The sequence below is a fragment of the Populus alba genome, chromosome 4 (assembly GCF_005239225.2).
Source record: "Populus alba chromosome 4, ASM523922v2, whole genome shotgun sequence".
Taxonomy (NCBI): Eukaryota; Viridiplantae; Streptophyta; class Magnoliopsida; order Malpighiales; family Salicaceae; genus Populus; species Populus alba.
Window position 1 is genome coordinate 7,718,570 of NC_133287.1, and position 19,504 is coordinate 7,738,073.

The 19,504-nt window shown below is 38.8% G+C and overlaps 1 protein-coding gene across 3 annotated transcripts; it reads left to right on the top strand.

The window, feature by feature from the left end:
• The first annotated feature begins 9,816 nt into the window (after positions 1-9,816).
• LOC118049319 (potassium channel SKOR) lies at positions 9,817-18,716 on the top strand. Of its 3 annotated transcripts, XM_035059293.2 has the most exons (13): positions 9,827-10,411; positions 12,069-12,293; positions 12,506-12,569; positions 12,744-13,083; positions 13,547-13,842; positions 14,278-14,358; positions 15,195-15,293; positions 15,707-15,928; positions 16,245-16,433; positions 16,723-16,798; positions 16,905-17,199; positions 17,617-17,738; positions 18,325-18,716. In XM_035059293.2, the coding sequence occupies exons 1-13, from the start codon at positions 10,152-10,154 to the stop codon at positions 18,567-18,569; spliced, it is 2,514 nt and encodes an 837-aa protein (XP_034915184.1). In that variant the 5' UTR covers positions 9,827-10,151; the 3' UTR covers positions 18,570-18,716. The 3 variants fall into 3 exon arrangements, with proteins under 3 accessions (XP_073264731.1, XP_034915190.1, XP_034915184.1); XM_035059299.2 differs by lacking the exon at positions 17,617-17,738 and having other exon boundaries at positions 9,821-10,411; XM_073408630.1 differs by lacking the exons at positions 17,617-17,738; positions 18,325-18,716 and having other exon boundaries at positions 9,817-10,411; positions 16,245-16,450.
• Positions 18,717-19,504: the final 788 nt, after the last annotated feature.

Genomic DNA, 19,504 nt, shown 5'->3' on the forward strand with positions numbered 1-19,504 from the left:
AAGAAGTTGAGGGACCAAGTTGAAAAACCTAGCAACATTTTTGCCTATAAATACTAGTCTTTAACTCAAACAAAGGGGGGGCAATTTTGAGATTGGAGGGAGAGACAACACAAAACAAAAAACCCTAAACCTAAAAGTGTTTTTTCTCCCCGCAGCCGCTCACCCAAGCCAGCCCCCCACCTTTTGAATTTTTTTTTTTTGTCTTCTCCCTGAACCGGCCAAAACAGCAGCCCGGAGCCGGTTTGAAGCTCTTCTTCCCCGGCCATACCCCCTTCTCCTCCTCCCAACAAGAAGCACCACCGAACCAGCCTCACCCTCACAAAACAGCCCTCACTCTCCCTTCCACACCATCACCGAAACTTCTTCCCCTTTCCCCGGTTTTGATTTTTTCTTCTTCTGAAACCTGCCGTTCAACCCCTTTTCCTCAGCCGGTCCTCCATCAATAGCCTCCTCTGCTTTCTCCCGATCTCCCCTTTACTTTGACAGAACCGACTCCCCTCACTCTAAGCCTTTCCCTCAAGCCTCTCCATCAACGCCGGTCTTCCCCCAAGTCACCCAGCAGAACAGCCTCACCTCCACCGACCAGCGAACGGGCAGAGTCGTTCTCAGACTCACAGTCCACTCTCCATCTCGGCGGCGCTCCTCTCAGCCATCAACAGCGACGCCCACAGACCCCGATCGGTCTGTTCCTCCGCCTGAACATCGACAGCAAGCCCATCTCCACTGTGGCTTCAACCGCCGGACGGACGACAGAAACAGCAACCACAGCCGCGACCCCTTTGCAGCGCCGCCCGATCTGGCACCCGGAGCAGAGGAGAAGAAGACGGAACCCCTAACGAACTGACCCGGGAAGAAGATGATCTGAAGAAGGAGCAGATCGGAGAAAACAAAAAAAATTAAAAGCAGATCTAAAACAAAAAACTAAAATCAACTGCTTGCTGGGTTTGGGATTTGCTTTGCAGGTCACCGCCGGCGACGAAAGGATGATGGGGAGAAGTCGATCCAGCCCCCCCTGTTGTTGTGTTTTTCTTGCGGCGGCGCATGAACCCACGCGCCGCCAGTGACGGTGGCGCGTGGGGAGACGCGCCGCCACTGTTCCAGCTGATGCAGAAGTCCTTCCCTGCAATTTCTGGAGTTCTAGGGACTATTTTGTAATTTTTAAATTAATTAATGTAATTTTTATTTATTTATTTTGAATTTGAATTTGTATTTTGTAAATATGGATGTAAAAGAAAAGAAAAGAAAAGAAAAGAAAAGAAAAAAGAAAAAGAAAAGAAAAGAAATAAAAATAGTGAAAGTGAATGTCTGTGTTTGTGTGTGTTTTATTTTTTTATATATATTTATTTTATTTTTTTAATGATAAAATTGCAGATATTAAAGAAGAATTTAATATTTTGATTGGATCACGGTTAAGAATTATTAACTTATACGTAAGTGATATTTCTAATTTCCGATGAAAAGACAATTATTAAAACTTCTTTAACACGTCAAAACCACGAAGCAGCTTACCTCAGGTAGGGTGCGTTAGGGGTGCTAATACCTTTCCTAACCACAACCAGTCCTTTACCCGCGAATCTCTGACAAGACCAGTACATCCGGTTTCCTAGTAGCCCGAAATCAATTACTAGGTGGCGACTCCAACGAATCAAATTCAAACAAACAACAACAACGAGACTTAAATCGCCAGCCCGATGCCGCGCGCTGATTTTTTTTTGGGGTGCGACAGAATGGCGACTCCACTGGGGAATTTGAGTGGAGGACAGAATACCTTCCCTAACCACAACCAGTCCCTTACCTTCCCTAACCAGTAGCAGCGTTAGGGGTGCTAATCGACCCCTACAGCAACGCCTTCCCCAGCGGAGTCGCCATTCTGTCGCACGTGTGCGGCGTCGCGGCGAAAAAAAATTAGTTTTAGTTGTTCCATTTTCTCATCTACAATGTAAATCTATCTATATCTATGGGGATACAAGAAAATACTGTCTTTTATTGGTAGAAAAAAGGAATGGGAGTCGCCACCTAGTATTTTGGTCACTAGGAACCCTAACTGGTCTCAGAGATCGGGTACGGGGACTGGTTGCGTAAAGGGAAGGTATCAGCACCCCAAATACGCCTTACCTAAGGTAAGCTGCATTGTTTGATTGTCTGATAAAAACTAAGGTGTTATTGTACTTCTAGTCGTTGGTCTGTCTATGGTTCAAGAAAAATCCTCCTCAGTAAGAAGGTCTTTTATCTTATCGGGTAAAATCCTAACCGTTCAAACGTCTATACCAAAAAAAAATTTAGGAATACGTTTTACGTATAAATTCGTAATCCCAAATGCTAAAAAACAAAACGATTTTTTAGAATTTTTGAAATATTGGCCTAGTTCTCATGGCTTGAATAAACTGGTTATTAAAGCCAAAATGCATGTTAATACATATATTGTTTTGAAAATTTTCTTTTGTTGTGTGAAAATATGATGTTATAATATTTATATATATATATATTGGAGAGACTAGGCCGTATTTTAAAACAAAAAAAACATTTTTTGGAAAATATTTTTTTTTTTTATGTTTTAACGAAAATCGGGTATTTTAATACTGGGTTTGTATTCTTACGGTATAAAAATACAAACCAATATTAATCCACCCTAATAACAAAATGCAGGAAAAATCAACAATATTTTTAAGGACTTTTGGAAATTCTTTTTGAAAGCAAAAACATTTTTTATTTCGAAAGTCTTTGATGTTTTGACGAAAAACAGGTATTTTAATACCGGATTTGTATCTTTACAGTATAAAAATACAAACCAGTATTGATCAAAATACAGTAACAAAATTATGGAAATCACATATTTTTTCAAAATAATTTTTTTGAAGAATTTTTATTTTTAATAAAAAAGGTTTTTAGGTTGGGCCCCGTTCGGCCCATATGGCTGGGCTTGACCCAGCAGGCCTAACCAGGTCACTGGCCCGAGCCAGTGTCTTGGGTGGAAGCCCACGCGTGCATCCTTAATACCATATACAAATATACAAATGATACTGTTCAAGTGAATTATAATTCACTATGAACAGTAAAGATGCAAAACGAAACCACGCACAGTAACATGCAAAAGAAAACACACATAGTAACATATGGTATATAATTCACTTGAACAGTAACATTGCATTTCACTGTTCAAGTGAATTATAATTCACTTGCACAGTGAAAATGCTAAAGGAAATCACCTGCACAGAGACGCAAAACGCTTACCTGGACGTGGAACCGAAAGGAGCGAAGACGATGTCGAACACTCACAGTGATGCTGGTGGCGGTGGAGAGGAAGCCAATGAGGGCTCACGGTGGTTCTGACGCTGGCAGTGGCTGGTTTGGCAGTGGCGTTGCTGCAGCTCCTCTTCCTCTTCCTTGCTGTTTTGGCGCTGTTCTTCTCTTTATTTCCTTTGCTCCCTCTGTCAACAATGTTCTTCCCTCTCTGCAGCTGCTTCGTGGAGGTGCTGGTGGCGGCGATGCGGTTGGTCAAACGTCCGTGTTGATGGTGCTGCAGCGGAGGTTGGTGGCTCCAAACGACGGTTCTCAACGGTCCGGTGACTTCTCGGGTCGTGCTCGGTCTTGGTTTTCTCTAAGCTCTCCCACGGTTTCTGTAATCTTCCCCTCCCCCTGGTTCTGTTTCTTTGAGTTTTAAGTATTTATTCCTTTAGTTCAACGGTTTCTCTCTCCTTCAGTTTCTTTCTCTCTTTTGGTCTCGGTTTTTTTTTTTTTCTTTTTCCCCCCGCGTGCTTCAAGTCTCTCCACTTCTTTTATAGGCGGGCAAAGGGAGCGGGGCTGCATGGGCTGAGCAGGGCAGCGTGGGGAGCATGACAGCGGGTTGAGCAGGGCATCGTGGGGGGACAGCGCCGGTCGGCTGGTCGGCGAGCGTGGCCCTCCTGGCTTCGCGTCGTCCGAGGTGTATGGGCTCCGGGTGTTGTCAGTGCACGCTTGCTGCAGAAGATTTCTTCCCATGCTTGATTAAACAAGCTTTTTGTCCATGCTCGCTGCACGTTCGGGGAGGAAGAAGAAAGGGGACAGTGCCGTTCAAAACGGCACCGTTCGGTCCTTCTTTTTTTTTTTTATATGAAACGGCGTCGTTTTGGGGAAAACGCGCCGTTTCATTTAAAAATGGCGCCAGAATGCGCCCAAATTTCAACTCAGCCCTCAATTATCTTTTGTCTCTTTCAATTGCGTCCCTGCCAATTTCGGTCCTCGCCCCCATAGTTGGCCGCATTTTTCACCTTGGTCCTTGGCCTCTGATTTATGCAATTAAGCCCTCAATTGATCAATAAACTTCCAATTTCTTCAATTACGCCCCTGGATCAATTCAAGACAGCCCCCTCTATTTACCCGTGTTTTCCAAATTGGTCCCTGGTTTCGGATTTTCACAATTGAGCCCCTAATTGGCCATTAAACTTCAATATCTATGCAATTAAGCCCCTGATTTGACCTAATAAATTCCAAAAAAATATATTTTGGCCCCAGAACCTAAATTTCTTCTAATTAAAGCCCAAATTGACTTAAAAATCAATTTTTCTTGCAATCAAATCCTCTATAAATTCAAATAAAAATCCAATTAAGTCCATAAACATCCAAATTTGGGCTTTTCTCCTCCAAAAATTCAAATTTTCCTTCTCAACAAGGCTCTCATCCTTCAAGAATATATTGTCAAAAATCCATCTTTGTATTTTTAACCTCCTTGACCGATTTTTCTGACCATTTGCTGAGCGCTTCTGCCTCCTGTTATTTTTCTAACCTCCTTCGGCTATTTATTTTATTTCAATTATGGGGACCCAAAAATGGGTTACAACAGATGCCCCCTCTTTATAATGCTTACGGAGCAAGGGTTTTGCGCAGTAAGTTTTATAAAGATAATCCAATTTGAACTCTCGAAACTGATCTGGTCGAAGGTTGATCGATCTCAAACTCTTTCTTTACAGCAAACCTCTTCAGCCTAAAACATTGGGATCCCATCTGGCGATTCCCTGAAAATGAAAAAATATGAGGTCCCCTCCGGCGACCTCCTTTGACAACTATCAAAATACGAGATCCCTTCTGGCGATCTCCTTTAATCAACTTGGAACCCCATCTGGCGATTCCTATATGAAATATGAGATATGAGGTCCCATCTGGCGACCTCTAAATAGTGAAACACGAGATCCCTTCTGGCGATCTCAAACAACTTGGAATCCCATCTGGCGATTCCTTTTAACCAACATGAAATACGAGGTCCCATCTGGCGACCTCCAAATAGTGAAACACGAGATCCCTTCTGGCGATCTCCTTTAATCATCTTGGAATCCCATCTGGCGATTCCTTTTAACCAACATGAAATACAAGGTCCCATCTGGCGACCTCCAAATAGTGAAACACGAGATCCCTTCTGGCGATCTCAAACAACTTGGAATCCCATCTGGCGATTCCTTTTAACCAACATGAAATATGAGGTCCCATCTGGCGACCTCCAAATAGTGAAACACGAGATCCCTTCTGGCGATCTCCTTTAATCAACTTTGAATACCATCTGGCGATTCCTTTTAACAAACATGAAATACAAGGTCCCATCTGGCGACCTTCAAATAGTGAAACACGAGATCCCTTCTGGCGATCTCAAACAACTTGGAATCCCATCTGGCGATTCCTTATTACCAACATGAAATATGAGGCCCCATCTGGCGACCTCCAAATAGCGAAACACAAGATCCCTTCTGGCGATCTCCTTTAATGAACTCGGAATCCCATCTGGCGATTCCTTTTAACAAACGTGAAATATGAGGTCCCATCTGGCAACCTCCACAATAGTGAAATACGAGATCCCTTCTGGCGATCTCAAACAGCTTGGAATCCCATCTGGCGATTCCTTATTACCAACATGAAATATGAGGTCCCATCTGGCGACCTCCAAATAGCGAAACACGAGATCCCTTCTAGCGATCTCCTTTAATCAACTCGGAATCCCATCTGGCGATTCCTTTTAACAAACGCGAAATATGAGGTCCCATCTGGCGACCTCCATAATAGTGAAATACGAGATCCCTTCTGGCGATCTCAAACAGCTTGGAATCCCATCTGGCGATTCCTTATTACCAAAGCTGATATATGTCGTTCTTCCTACGGGCAGGGTTTGGAAGCTATTATCTTCTCTTCTTGTTGTTCTAGAATCAACTCAATGATTCTTTCTTCGTCCACAATCTTGTTGGAATGCACTACGATCTCCTCCTGGCGATAAAAAACAAACATGCAATGATTTATGATTAGATGCAATGCATGCATTCGTACCTGGTTTGAAACATAGGCCCCATCATCTTCTTCTAGTTCATGAAGCTCTTTCTTAACACGAACTTGCTTTTGAAGCCGTATGCTGGATTCATCTCTCGTGTTGCCTCTTTTTATTGATCATATTCTTGGAGAAGAAGTCTTTGACTTTCTTCAAGTGGTTCTTTTCTCAAAATGTATGACTTGTCATTGCCTTTTTGTCATGCTTTTGTCAAATGCTTTATCTTTTCAAATCTACGGGCTCTCATCTTGCTTTGAAAAATATGTAAAACTTTTCATGAAATATCTTTTATTGCCCCCAGTGTGGAGTGTGATCCTAGTCCGGGTTTTTATAAAGGAGAAATTCATTCTGGCTCAAATGGGATCACCAACGATAAACTCTTTAGAAAGTGAAAGGAAAATGAATTTTTGTCATTTCAAAATGCACATTGTTAGAGTACTTCAGGGGTAGCTTTTCTTAAATTTCATCTTTGACCGATTTATGATACTTTCTTTGTAACCACTCATCTTTGTTTAAAAAGGTGCATAATCTCATCATTTATTTAAAGAAAAGGTGGGCTCAAAGACAAATACAAATCTGGCTGACATCATGAGCCCTGATTGTCAACTAGAGAAAATAAAAGCAAATAAAAACAATGACAAAAGCATGCTAGGGCAAATAAAGTCGGTTAACTTCAGGAACTTCTTGGGTCACCCCATTCTGAAACTTCTCTACTCGCGTAAAAAGGTCTTGGTAGAGACTTCTTCTAATGTGTGGACAATCAACCGTAGCAGCGCTTCATCTTCTCCCCCACGTGTGTTTCCTTGTCATCTCTTTCGATCTTACCTTCTTCATTATTGACAATTCTTGACCAAGGTTTTCCAGCCCTTTATCCACTACTACTTGCGTCATGACTAAGCGATGGTTTTGAATTGATGTTGGGTGGTTCTTCAAATGACACCCATCCTATCTTGATGAGCTCCAACAACCTTTTCTTGAAAGCATAGCACGTTTCAAGACCATGCCCGGGGATACCAGCATGGTACTCGCAATTCCCCAGTGGAGTCGCCATTCTGTCGCACCCCAAAAATAAATCAGCGCGCGGCATCGGGCTGGCGATTTAAGTCTCGTTGTTGTTGTTTGTTTGAATTTGATTCGTTGGAGTCGCCACCTAGTAATTGATTTCGGGCTACTAGGAAACCGGATGTACTGGTCTTGTCAGAGATTCGCGGGTAAGGGACTGGTTGTGGTTAGGGAAGGTATTAGCACCCCTAACATCTGTTGCTACCCAATTTTTTACCCATGTTTTGATATATTTTCAAAAAATCCAAAAAATGAGAAAAAACAATGAAAATCCAAAAAAATATGTTTTTTTAATATATTTGCGTCATTTTAGCATTTTAAACGTTGTCTAAAAAAGAATTTAAATTTTTAAGGGGTCTTTCAAACGCGTTCGACTTTTCACGCGTCGTTTTTAAAATCATTGATTTTCCGCATCGAGTCGACGTTGATATTGCTCATTTTCAAAAAATTACAAAAAAACAAGAAAAATCAAATTTTACAAAAAAAAAAAAAGTTAAGGGACTAATGTTGAAAACTTGGTAATATTTTTTGCCTATAAATACTGGTTTCTAACACTTGCAAGGGGGGGCAATTTTGACACATTCAGAAAAAACACAAAAACCCTAAAAACCCACTCTTTCTCTCCACTCACAAAAACCAGCCGGCGGCGCCCCCCCTTACTGGTTTTGAATTTTTATCCCCGGGGGTCCTTGATTTTTCCTCTCCCAGAACCAGAGAGCCAAGGACCCCCCACCATTTCTGATCCTACATTTTTACCCCGTCGTTTCCCATTTTCTTCTCCGTCAGCACCGTCCCCCACCCTTGGTTTTTTTTACCCCGGCCAAACAGCCCCCCAAAACCCCCTTCGAATTTTTATTTTTCGAGCTTCAGCCGCTCTCCCCTGGCCGGCCCTCTTCCTCCGGTTTCCCCAGCCAATCGTCGATCTGCTCTCCTCCATTCGGCCCCCAGCGGCGGCAGCAGCAGCAGCGGCGTCCATCTCTGCTCTCACTCTTCTCAGCCGACAACACAGACGCCTCCACCACCAGCAGCCCCTCTCTCACTCACGGCGGTCAGGCAGCAACGCCTTCCTCCAACACCGGACGAGTTCAGCCTCTAGTAGCAGCGATCAGAGCAATCGACCCAGAGCAGCCTCAAGACAGCCTCTCCCTCTGCTGCGACCCAGAGCAGCCACCGACCGGAGTGAAGACCACACAGCAGCAACCCCAGCAGCGCCGTCCATAGATCGGCTGCAACCGCCACAGGCACCGCCCGATCTGCCATCCTGAAGCAGAGGAGAAGAAGAAGAAGAAACCCACGGACTGATCTGCAACGAAGAAGAAGAGAAAGAGGAGCAGATCGAAGACGACGGAGAAAGAAAGAACAAAAAACAGATTTGAAAAACTAAGAAAAACTTAAAATCGACTGCCCTTGCTGTGTGTTTTTTTGGATTTGCAGGTGAAGAGATCGAAGGGAGGAGGAAGCATTACAGCCCCCTCACGCTGCCTGATTTTCGGGGCGGCGCGTGAGCCCACGCGCCGCCAGTCACGGAGGGGCGTGGGGTCCACGCGCCGCTACTGTTCAGGCAGCCCAGAATTGTTCCTGATTTTGTTTTGGGTCATTTTTGTAATTTCCAAATGGTTTAATGTAATATTTGTTTAGTTTTTAGTTTTTGTAATTTGTATTTTGTAAATATGGATGTAAAAGAAAAGAAAAGAAAAAAAAAGGAAAAGAAAAGAAATAAAAATAGTGAATGTGTGTGTTTTGAATGTGTTTTATTTTTTTATATATATATTTTATTTTTTTAATGATAAAATTGCAGATATTAAAGAAGAATTTAATATTTTGATTGGATCACGGTTAAGAATTATTAACTTATACGTAAGTGATATTTCTAATTTCCGATGAAAAGACAATTATTAAAACTTCTTTAACACGTCAAAACCACGAAGCAGCTTACCTAAGGTAGGGTGCGTTAGGGGTGCTAATACCTTCCCTAACCACAATCAGTCCCTTACCCGCGAATCTCTGACAAGACCAGTACATCCGGTTTCCTAGTAGCCCGAAATCAATTACTAGGTGGCGACTCCAACGAATCAAATTCAAGCAAACAACAACGAGAAAGATTTAAATCGCCAGCCCGATGCCGCGCGACTGATTTTTTTTGGGGTGCGACACAAGTTATCTTGTATATACCTCGACTAATCACACGGGCTGTGAAGTTAACATATTAATATATAAACCTTCAATGATCATTATATTAGTAATTATAAGATTCGAAACTAAGACTAAAGAACAATTAACATATATTGAATTATTGACTTGAGATGTATATCAATGCAATAATAACTCAATTTTTTTTTTCTATTTAAATAAATCTATGATCAAGTTTCTTATCTGTAATATAAAGTAAGCACTCTAACACCTTAGAAACTATGACATTAAACATTATCGTAAATACAAATATTTAAGAGAATGCATGCCATCGAGCGGCACATAACTTTATGTTTATAAATAGCCTCATGATCTCCGCTCACAAAACTTCTCATCACCATCTTCCAATCATCATCGTCATCATCATCATCAACAACAATCCAATTTATAAACTCACTTTCAAGGATGTCCTCCGAACCCTCCATTTCTCCAACGTCATTTCACTCTCATATTTCCCTCGTGATTCCTTCAAAAAAGCACCATCCATTCCTCAACTTGCACCCCTTTAATTAATTAACCCACTCCCTCTCGAGCTCTCTCCTCCTCTCTCCAAAGCGCAGTTGATCGATCTTTTCATGGTTAAAGCTCAAAGGGCCGGATTGCTCTGAATAACAGCATGGGTGATCATCATAGAGAGAGAAACAAGAAAGAATCCGATAATGATGAAGATGAAACAGAGTACGAAGTGCAGGATTTGAGAGACAGGATAAAATCATCAAGAGGGAGTCGATTTAATTTGTTAGAGAATGAGTTTGGACTCGTTAATAATACTGAGTCATCGTTGATTACAAATTTGAGAAGAAAACTGAGTCGTGAATCGGTTATTAATGGTATTCGTTACGTCTCCACAGGTCCCGTTATCCATCCTGATAACAGGTCAGTCATTCCTTTTTTCTCCTTAAATATCTATTTTTCTATATTTATAATTTGTTTCCTTGATTTTGATTTTTTTTGTTTAACAAAAAGCTAGCATTTGACTAATTAACTTTTTTTTTTAACTTTCCATTTATAATTATTAGTGGTGAGTTATATATGCATGATATTATTTTAAAAAAATAAAAATATTTAAAGACTAGTAGTGAGTTATGTATGCAAAAAGATTAGTTAAAAAACAAAAATATATAAACTTTAAATATTTTTATTTTTAACTAATATTATATATAATTATTTAATTTTTTTTTTTAAAAACAATCTTTATCTCACAAACAGGCTGCATATTGGTTGTGCCAATCAAAGAATTTAATTGATTAACGCAACAAATGTTAGTTTTAAATAGACTAAATAGTTAATGTATTATTATCAACCTCGTTTATGAAGAACATGATTTTTTTATATGGCGAAGCCGTCACTCCAGCCATTGTCATGCACGTGGGAGGCTATTACTGGGTAGAGTGTCGTGCAAGTCTCGTCACTTCTCTGACTTCTGATTGTGATGGGGCTGATCGTACGGCTAGAAATGCCCAGATTGATGGCCTGATAACATTTGTTTTATTTAATTTTCTAGAACAGCTGTCACAGTTATTTTTTAGACATGTTAAAAAGTGTTTGTTGTAGTTATTTTTAAAGTATTTTTTATATTAAAATATATTAAAATAATATTTTTATAATTGTTTTAAAAATTATTTTTAAAATTAATATACTAAAATAATTCAAATCATAAAAAATATTTAATTTTTTTTTTAAAACAGGAGTTAATCCATGTTTTTTAACTGTGGATTCACGTTTTGGGTCCCGTTTCATTTGAATTGGCCGTGACAGACGCTAAAGTGACCGTGGTGGTCACAGTTGTGCTGTGATGCTATGTTACGTAATAACATATTACACTCTTTTTTTTTAATAATTGTTACAAGATTTCGAGGTGCTCATCGTCTGGGTTGATTTAAAATTATATTATTTCAATATCTGCTTCTTTTTTTTTTTATATAGAAAAAGTCAGAACTGTAATGTTTTCTAAAAGTCAAATCGACTCTTGCTTGTATTTCGACGAGGATGATTGAATTATGGTTTTACTAACTAGGTTAATTAAATTGGATCAACTATAAAATATGTTTGTTTCCACTGTCAAAAAATATTTTTGATTTTTTTAAAATTTTTTCTTTAAATTATTTTTTACACCTATCTTGAGGGAGAGCTGGTAAATAGAGCTGGTAAATAGTTCATTTAATTATAAGTGTGTTTTAGAATATGATAGTGGATTCTTTTCAAAATAATTTTTATTTTAAAATATATTAAAATAATAATATTTTTTATTTTTAAAAAATTATTTTTAATATATAATCTGAAAATATTAAAAAATATTAATTTTAAAAATACTTCCGAAACAAAATGCAAAACACACCCTTCTAAAATGGGAAGTCGCATTGTCGCATCAAGTGCGGGTGCCCCTAGCACCAGGCTTGGTTTGATGCATTGCCGAGCCTGTGTTCTGAACTAATGATTCAATGTTAAATTTAATCCAAATTAAGACAAATCTTTTACGTGATTTTTTATGCTTGTGGAAGAGAAATGAAACATTGCAGTTAAAATAATGCAGGTGGTATCGTGCATGGACAATATTTATACTATTATGGGCAGTGTACTCTTCCTTCTTTACACCAATGGAGTTTGGTTTCTTCAGGGGATTGCCTGAGAATCTCTTCATAATGGACATAGTTGGACAGGTTGCTTTTCTTCTTGATATCGTTTTACAGTTCTTCGTTGCCTACAGAGACAGCCAGACTTATCGTATGATCTTTAAGCGCTCTCCTATTGCTCTTCGGTTAGTTTCTCTCTTGTCTGCATATCTACTGTGTCATGCAAATCCTTCTTTGCTTTCCTTTTGGTTGAATGATGTTCAGTGTGGATTCATCAGTGTTCACTGTCTAATTAGTGATATGAATCCAAGTGCTTAATTGCCCTGATTTGGGACTGGTTCTCTTGAATATTTTGTTCATGTGTGTCACTTTTTCTTCTTTTATGCTCTTGTTGCAGGTACTTGAAATCTCATTTTGTCATTGATTTACTTGGCTGCCTGCCTTGGGACATCATCTTCAAGGTATCTGTAGCTCTAGAAGCATAATAGAACATTTGCTGAAATGCAGAATGAAGATAGGGTGGAGAAATAAATTGTTGTAGACCATGGATACCTGAAGATTTGAATGTTACAATGCTAATCGAGTCTAGTCTCATAATCATTTTGGGATTTTCCTTTTATTTTCCTTTTATACAGGTTTGTGGACGTAGAGAAGAAGTGAGGTATCTTTTATGGATTAGGCTGAGTAGGGTGCGGAAAGTAACTTCCTTTTTCCAAAAACTGGAGAAGGATATCCGAATTAATTACCTTTTTACGAGGATTGTAAAGCTTATAGTAGTGGAACTCTATTGCACACACACCGCAGCCTGCATCTTTTACTATTTGGCTACCACCTTGCCAGCTTCTCACGAAGGGTATACATGGATTGGAAGTTTGAAGATGGGTGGTTATAATTATACAAACTTCAGGGAGATCGATATTTGGATGCGGTACACAACATCTTTATATTTTGCCGTCGTCACTATGGCCACCGTTGGTGAGTTCCTTCTTTACATTATACTCTATTAACACAACCTGAAGCTTTACAGTTTCCTCATTTTGGTTATGTCAACATATGACTGGCAAATTGACTTGGGTTATTTCTGCACATGAACTTTCGCTTTCCATAATAAAGAGTAGTTAAACATTTAGTGAGAAAATTCCACGATGAAGTCTTGACCTATGGGGTCAAACACAAGAGGCATGGAATATGCTGTTTCAGAAAGCTACTGGAATGCCATAATCATTTATGTCCCATCTCCGCGAAGTGTTCTTGCTTGATTTTGCACTGCTTCGTTGTATTCGATTCCTTTTATTTATGCTCACCAGTAGGCGCAGAAGGTTTCAGTTAAGATACCATATTCTTACACTTGCCATGTTTGAAGATTCTCTCTTGCTGTATACCTATGTTTTGTTGGAGTCTTCACTACTGCCTGATAAGCCTGCTGTTTTTACCACAGGGTATGGAGATATACATGCTGTTAACTTGAGGGAAATGATATTTGTAATGATCTTTGTTTCCTTCGACATGATTCTCGGTGCATATTTGATCGGTAATATGACAGCAATAACAGTAAAAGGTTCAAAGACAGAAAAGTTCAGGGATAAAATGACTGATCTCATCAAATATATGAATAGAAATAGACTTGGAAAGGACATCCGTAATCAGATTAAAGGCCATTTGCGCTTACAGCATGAGAGTAGCTATACCGAGGCTTCTGGACTGCAGGATCTCCCCATCTCTATTCGTGCTAAGGTAAAGAACATGTTGAGAGATTCCTTTTTTTCCCTATTAAACCTTTTTTTTTTTTTTATTATATTGGATTTCATGGATACAGACATTGAGCTTTAGGAAAAAAGAGGAGTACAGAAAATGATGAGGTGATGTTTCAAGCTACGTGGGAAAGCAAAGCATAATTGTCCCCTTATTCCAAAATTAGTTTGGAGAACCTTCTATTCCTTGGGATAAAGTATCATTTAGTTTCGTTAAAGAGCCACACCATGCCAATAATTACTAGTGAAATATTCACAAATAATTGTCAGAAAGAGGTGGATCCAGCATCATTTTCCTTTACACCTTGTCTCCTTTTAAAACACTGCATTTCTCTATAGAAAGTTTGCTATGCTTTTTGACAGCTCTCATGATGTCTGTCTCACTTATAATAATTTGATGATTATTCTTTGCTTGCAGATTTCCCAAAGTTTGTACACAGAATATATTGAAAAGGTTCCCTTGGTTAAGGATTGCTCTGCCGAATTTATTAATCAAATTGTAAGTCTCTTCCTTTGGCATATTATATCCCACTGGTGATAAATAAGTTCAAAAAACGGGGAAATTCCAAATGATGTAGCAACAATAAACTAGTAAAGCTCAAAATGCTACATCTTGTTTCATTGAAATCATGGATTTCATTGCCAATCGCCATTGCAAGTTAATGGTTCAATTAAATTTTAACATCATCGATGGTCAAGATCTGTTTCAGGCTCGTGGTTTGTTGTTCTTTCAGGAATCATCTGATCTTCATGTACCGTCCATGGAGGTGGACTTGACATGTTTCTGAAAAGCAGACTAATTAAAAAGTGTGCAACTCTGAGCATATGTGATATTCAATCTATCTGTCTATCAAGAATCCACAGATTCATTCATCAAGGAAAAAAAACATTTCGAGAGGCTATTTTGCAGAAAACATGGCATATGTTATTGGTGTTGATAAATGGTCTATTACACTCAAGAGCCAACAATATTGGTATGCAAGGCTAGATGGTGAAACAGGATCTTGAATTATGTAGTTGTGAAAATTAAGCAATATTTTGATCACTTGATGGAGTTGGTTGGATTAACGATTTTTTCCTCCATTATTTTTTTAAGTTCCTGGTAGTCTCTGTTGTCCTCTTGTAGAGTCGCTATTCATTTCCTTTTTAATCTTCCTCTTTTTTGTCAAATTTTCTGCTTTAGTGCATTGCTTGGTCTTACATCCTCATATTCCAACACTTGTTGTTTTTCTCACCCTTATTCTCCATGTTGTATGCTTTGTTGCAATGCTACTCATCCATTGTAGGAGCCTCAGCTCTGTTATTCTCATCTTTCCTTTTCTTTTGTTCTTGCAGGTCATTAGGCTTCACGAGGAGTTCTTTCTCCCAGGAGAAGTAATTATGGAACTGGGGAACGTGGTAGATCAACTTTATTTTGTATGTCATGGTGTGCTGGTACGATTCCATATCGAACGGTCACTCAGTTTCAACATCTGGTTATCCATAGCTTCTCTTTGCTTCTCCTGTTTTGTTGGTTCTTAAACACTTTAGTATGAAGAACATATTTGGGATGTTATAATTCTTAAACTGTAATTTGCTTTCAAAATTGATTCTTCCTGTTGATTTTTCATGCTCTGACAAAAATAAGAATTTCAACTATGATTTGTTACTGTTGACGTGCTTTCAGATTTAGCTTCTCTTTGACTGGGACTGTTACAGATGCATGCTGTTATTTAACTATTGGATCAACTTCCTTGTCAGAATCCTGGTGGTTCCAAAATTTTAATTTTTGAGTGGTATGCATAGAATATGTAGCGTCATGTTTGAACACATTTGTATGATCACTTCCTTTTTTCTCCTTGGTGCAGGAAGAGGTTGGAATAGGGCAAGATGGATCAGAAGAAACTGTCAAACTTTTGCTTCCTAACAGTTCATTTGGAGAAATTTCTATTCTTTGCAACATTCCTCAGCCTTATACAGTTAGAGTTTGTGAGTTATGTCGGCTTTTACGGATTGATAAACAATCTTTATCAAATATACTTGAGATTTACTTTTATGACGGACGCAGAATTTTGAACAACCTTTTAGAGGTAATTCAATTCTGTCAATATGCGCTTTCCTCTAGTCATGTTCTATTTTTTTTCTTCCACACTATTTTGAAATCAATATCAGTTTATTTATATAGCCAATCTACAAAGTTCTTGAACATTTTTTTTTATATATTATTATTTTTGATAAGCCCAGGAAAATTCATTAAACACCTTGGGACCAAGAGCCCAGCAACCAAGGAGAAAGAAAACTCACAGCAGACATAACAAAATATTTGAACAAGTTATTTTAGATCTATAGTTGACACCAAGGGATTAATACATGTCCATTAAGATCTAAATCAAGGTAAATTGACAGGGGAAAGAATCCAATCTTCAATATAAGCAGTTGGAATCAGATATTACATTTCATATTGGAAAGCAAGAAGCTGAACTTGCTTTGAGGGTGAATAGCACAGCTTATCATGGAGATCTTTATCAGCTGAAGGGCTTGATCCGAGCAGGTGCTGATCCCAATAGAACAGATTATGATGGAAGATCACCCTTGGTATACACAAAGCTCAAGTATATGATTGATCTCATTTTATTTCATTTGTTATCATTTTTATGTGAGTCTGAACCATCAAAATAACACTTCTTATACTGGAAAATTCGACGCGGTCTAATTCCAGAGATGGATGAGCTCTACTATAATTTGTGCTATATGTCTGCAAATTGGTGCATGTTTTGCTTCCAAGCTATTTCTACCAGTATCTGAGCAAGTTTATATGTCATAAGGGTAGATTAAAGAGGATGAAAAAATTGCTTTATCTGACAATAGCCTTTGTATTCAACAGCATCTTGCCGCATCTAGAGGTTACGAAGATACCACACTTTTCCTTATTCAAGAAGGAGTTAACATTAACATCAAAGGTAATTTGCTTCTACTGGTGATTAACTGGCTATAATACTTCTGTTGGTGGTTTGATGTTTTATTGATATATTGCTCATTAATACTATTAATATTTTTCTTGTACAGATAAATTTGGAAACACGCCATTGTTGGAGGCTATCAAGAATGGACACGATCGAGTTGCATCTTTACTTTCTAAACAAGGGGCCATCTTGAACATAGATGATGCTGGTAGTGTTCTGTGTAGAGCTGTTGCAAGAGGGGATTCAGATTTTCTCAAAAGGGTTTTGTCCAATGGAATTGATCCAAACTCTAAAGACTACGATCACCGGACTCCACTTCATGTAGCTGCATCAGAAGGATTATATTTGATGGCAAAGCTGCTGATAGAAGCTGGTGCTAGTGTTTTCTCGAAGGACAGGTAGACCTGAAATTCATTTCGCTCAGTTTCTAACTAGATATGCTTGCATTTCAGTTATCTACTTTGGGGGCTATTTATATACGCACCAGGCTCACTTTATTAATGTAGGGTTTATTTTCCTAGTAATTTAGGCTTATTGATATATGAATAATGCAAAGATCTGATGCACCCTGTAAGTACATGGGTGGGGAAATGTGAACTCCGGAACTTACTAATCAAGGGATTCTTTTATTAAAGCTTTTTCAGCCTTTTCTTCTCTCCCTTTCTCTTTATGATCTGAATATTGACAAACGGGGCAGTGGATTTGACTTTCATTTACAGTTATACAGAGACACTCTTGACATTTTAAAATGATTTTTAGAGAACGAGAACACTGTTCTGATCACTGACCTTTTCTTGCGTATTTCAACTCAATAGATGGGGTAACACTCCACTTGTAGAAGGCCGGATCTGTGGGAACAAGAATTTGATCAAGCTGTTAGAAGAAGCAAAATCTTCCCAGAAATTGGAATTTCATTATGCCTCCCATGAAACCACTGGTATTTCCACTACTCTATGGACAGCTTCTATTATGCTCTAAGAAAATGAAAATTTTTAAAATATTCTAAATACTACGACAAAAAGCTTGTAAAATATGGCTTCCAAACAGATTGTTGAGAGAAGACTCATGAAAGAATAACAAAGAATAATTGATCTAATACTAATATAAAGAACAGCCTGTGGGGAAAATATTTAGTTGAAAATTATCAGAATGGTTTGGTCTGCCCAAGGTTGTCATGCTTATTTTATGTAGATGCACTAAACCAGAATTGCATTTTGAACTGTGATGATTTCTCCCATCATATCTGGATTCTGTAATTGGCCAATCTAAAATGTCTGGTATAAAAAAACAGGGTTGTTCTACTTGAACCCACCGTGTCTTCTTTTCGGGTCCAACACTTTGTTAGAATGTAGCTGAATGAAGCAATTGTTAGTGATTTATCTAGCAACCACATTTAAGATGCCGATAACAGAGAAGAGATGGGCATTTTGTTTTTTTTAGTAATGCTTGTTTTTAGGTGACTGAGAACAGGATATGCATTTTGTCATAATGAAGTTAATTTCATCTGATATTGCCAATTGCAGAAAAAATGCTCCCAAAGAAATGTACAGTTTTCCCTTTCCACCCATGGGGTGCAAAAGAACAGAGAAGACCTGGAGTAGTGCTATGGATCCCACACACCATGGAAGAGCTTGTAAAAGCTGCATCAGAGAAGCTACAGCTTCCAGATGGTTCTTGTATATTATCAGAAGATGCTGGTAAAATTCTTGAAGTAGACATGATCGATGATGGCCAGAAGTTGTATCTAACAAGTGATCAAACACATTAGTTATGAAGATCACCACAGTCGTAATATATGGTAGCCTAGTTTTGTATCATCATCTTTGTATTAGTTTCTTCTGCCTGCTGCATGTCTACGTTTTCTAAATGTAAATAAATGCTTATGATACAAGCATGCGATGATTATATTTCTGCAGACATTATCCAAGAGAGTTCATTTGTTTCCCCAAGTTTTAGATTGTACAACATAGCAATCGCAACAATTTGATTTTCGCCTCCGGCGACATCACTCATCGGTACCAAAAATCTTCAAGAACTTCACTGAATGTGTTGTTATGGAGCCGTATTTACGATTGCCAGTGCTGACAGAGTCAAGAACACTGTTAACAGTAAAACACAAGTGATTCAAGATGAAATTGCCAAACTGATGGGGACTGTCATCTCACCTGCTCCAAAACCAATATCTTAATCAATAGAGGAAATAAAGCAGAAAGTTACTCCACAAGCTTTAGGTTTCGTGGAGCCTTAGGTAGGTAAAAGTACAAGAAGACAACTTGCATTATATAAATATTCACTCTCGGTAAAGAAATTTATTACATGGTCCTTCAGTTGGAAGGGTGTTTTTCAACTTGACTAGTCATCTGCAATGACATTGTTACCCTTGAGTTAACATCTAGTTATTTCTAGCCCTAATTAAGTTATAAGAAACAATGAACAGGCACAAAAGTGGATGAACACAAGGTTGCAGGGCCAGTTGACCAGTATGGCATGCACAACAGCAGATGCTGCTAAACTATCTTCAACAAGGCTCAATTGAGCTAGAAAAATCTGACTAAGCTCCGCGGACATGTTGAATTTGCTGGAAATGCTTCTGGCTGCTCTGTTTCTAGCAGCTGCTTGATGATCATTTACCTCATCTGTCAATAAGGAGCTGTCACTAGGTGAAGTTGAGCCATAAGATGTGAAAAGTAGAAAAAGGGTTCC

Coding starts and splice junctions, on each gene's coding strand:
- LOC118049319 (XM_035059293.2), top strand. CDS start 10,152: ATGGGTGATCATCATAGAGAGAGAAACAAGAAAGAATCCGATAATGAT. Junction 10,412..12,068: donor GTTATCCATCCTGATAACAG/GTCAGTCATTCC, acceptor AAAATAATGCAG/GTGGTATCGTGCATGGACAA. Junction 13,843..14,277: donor CCATCTCTATTCGTGCTAAG/GTAAAGAACATG, acceptor CTTTGCTTGCAG/ATTTCCCAAAGTTTGTACAC.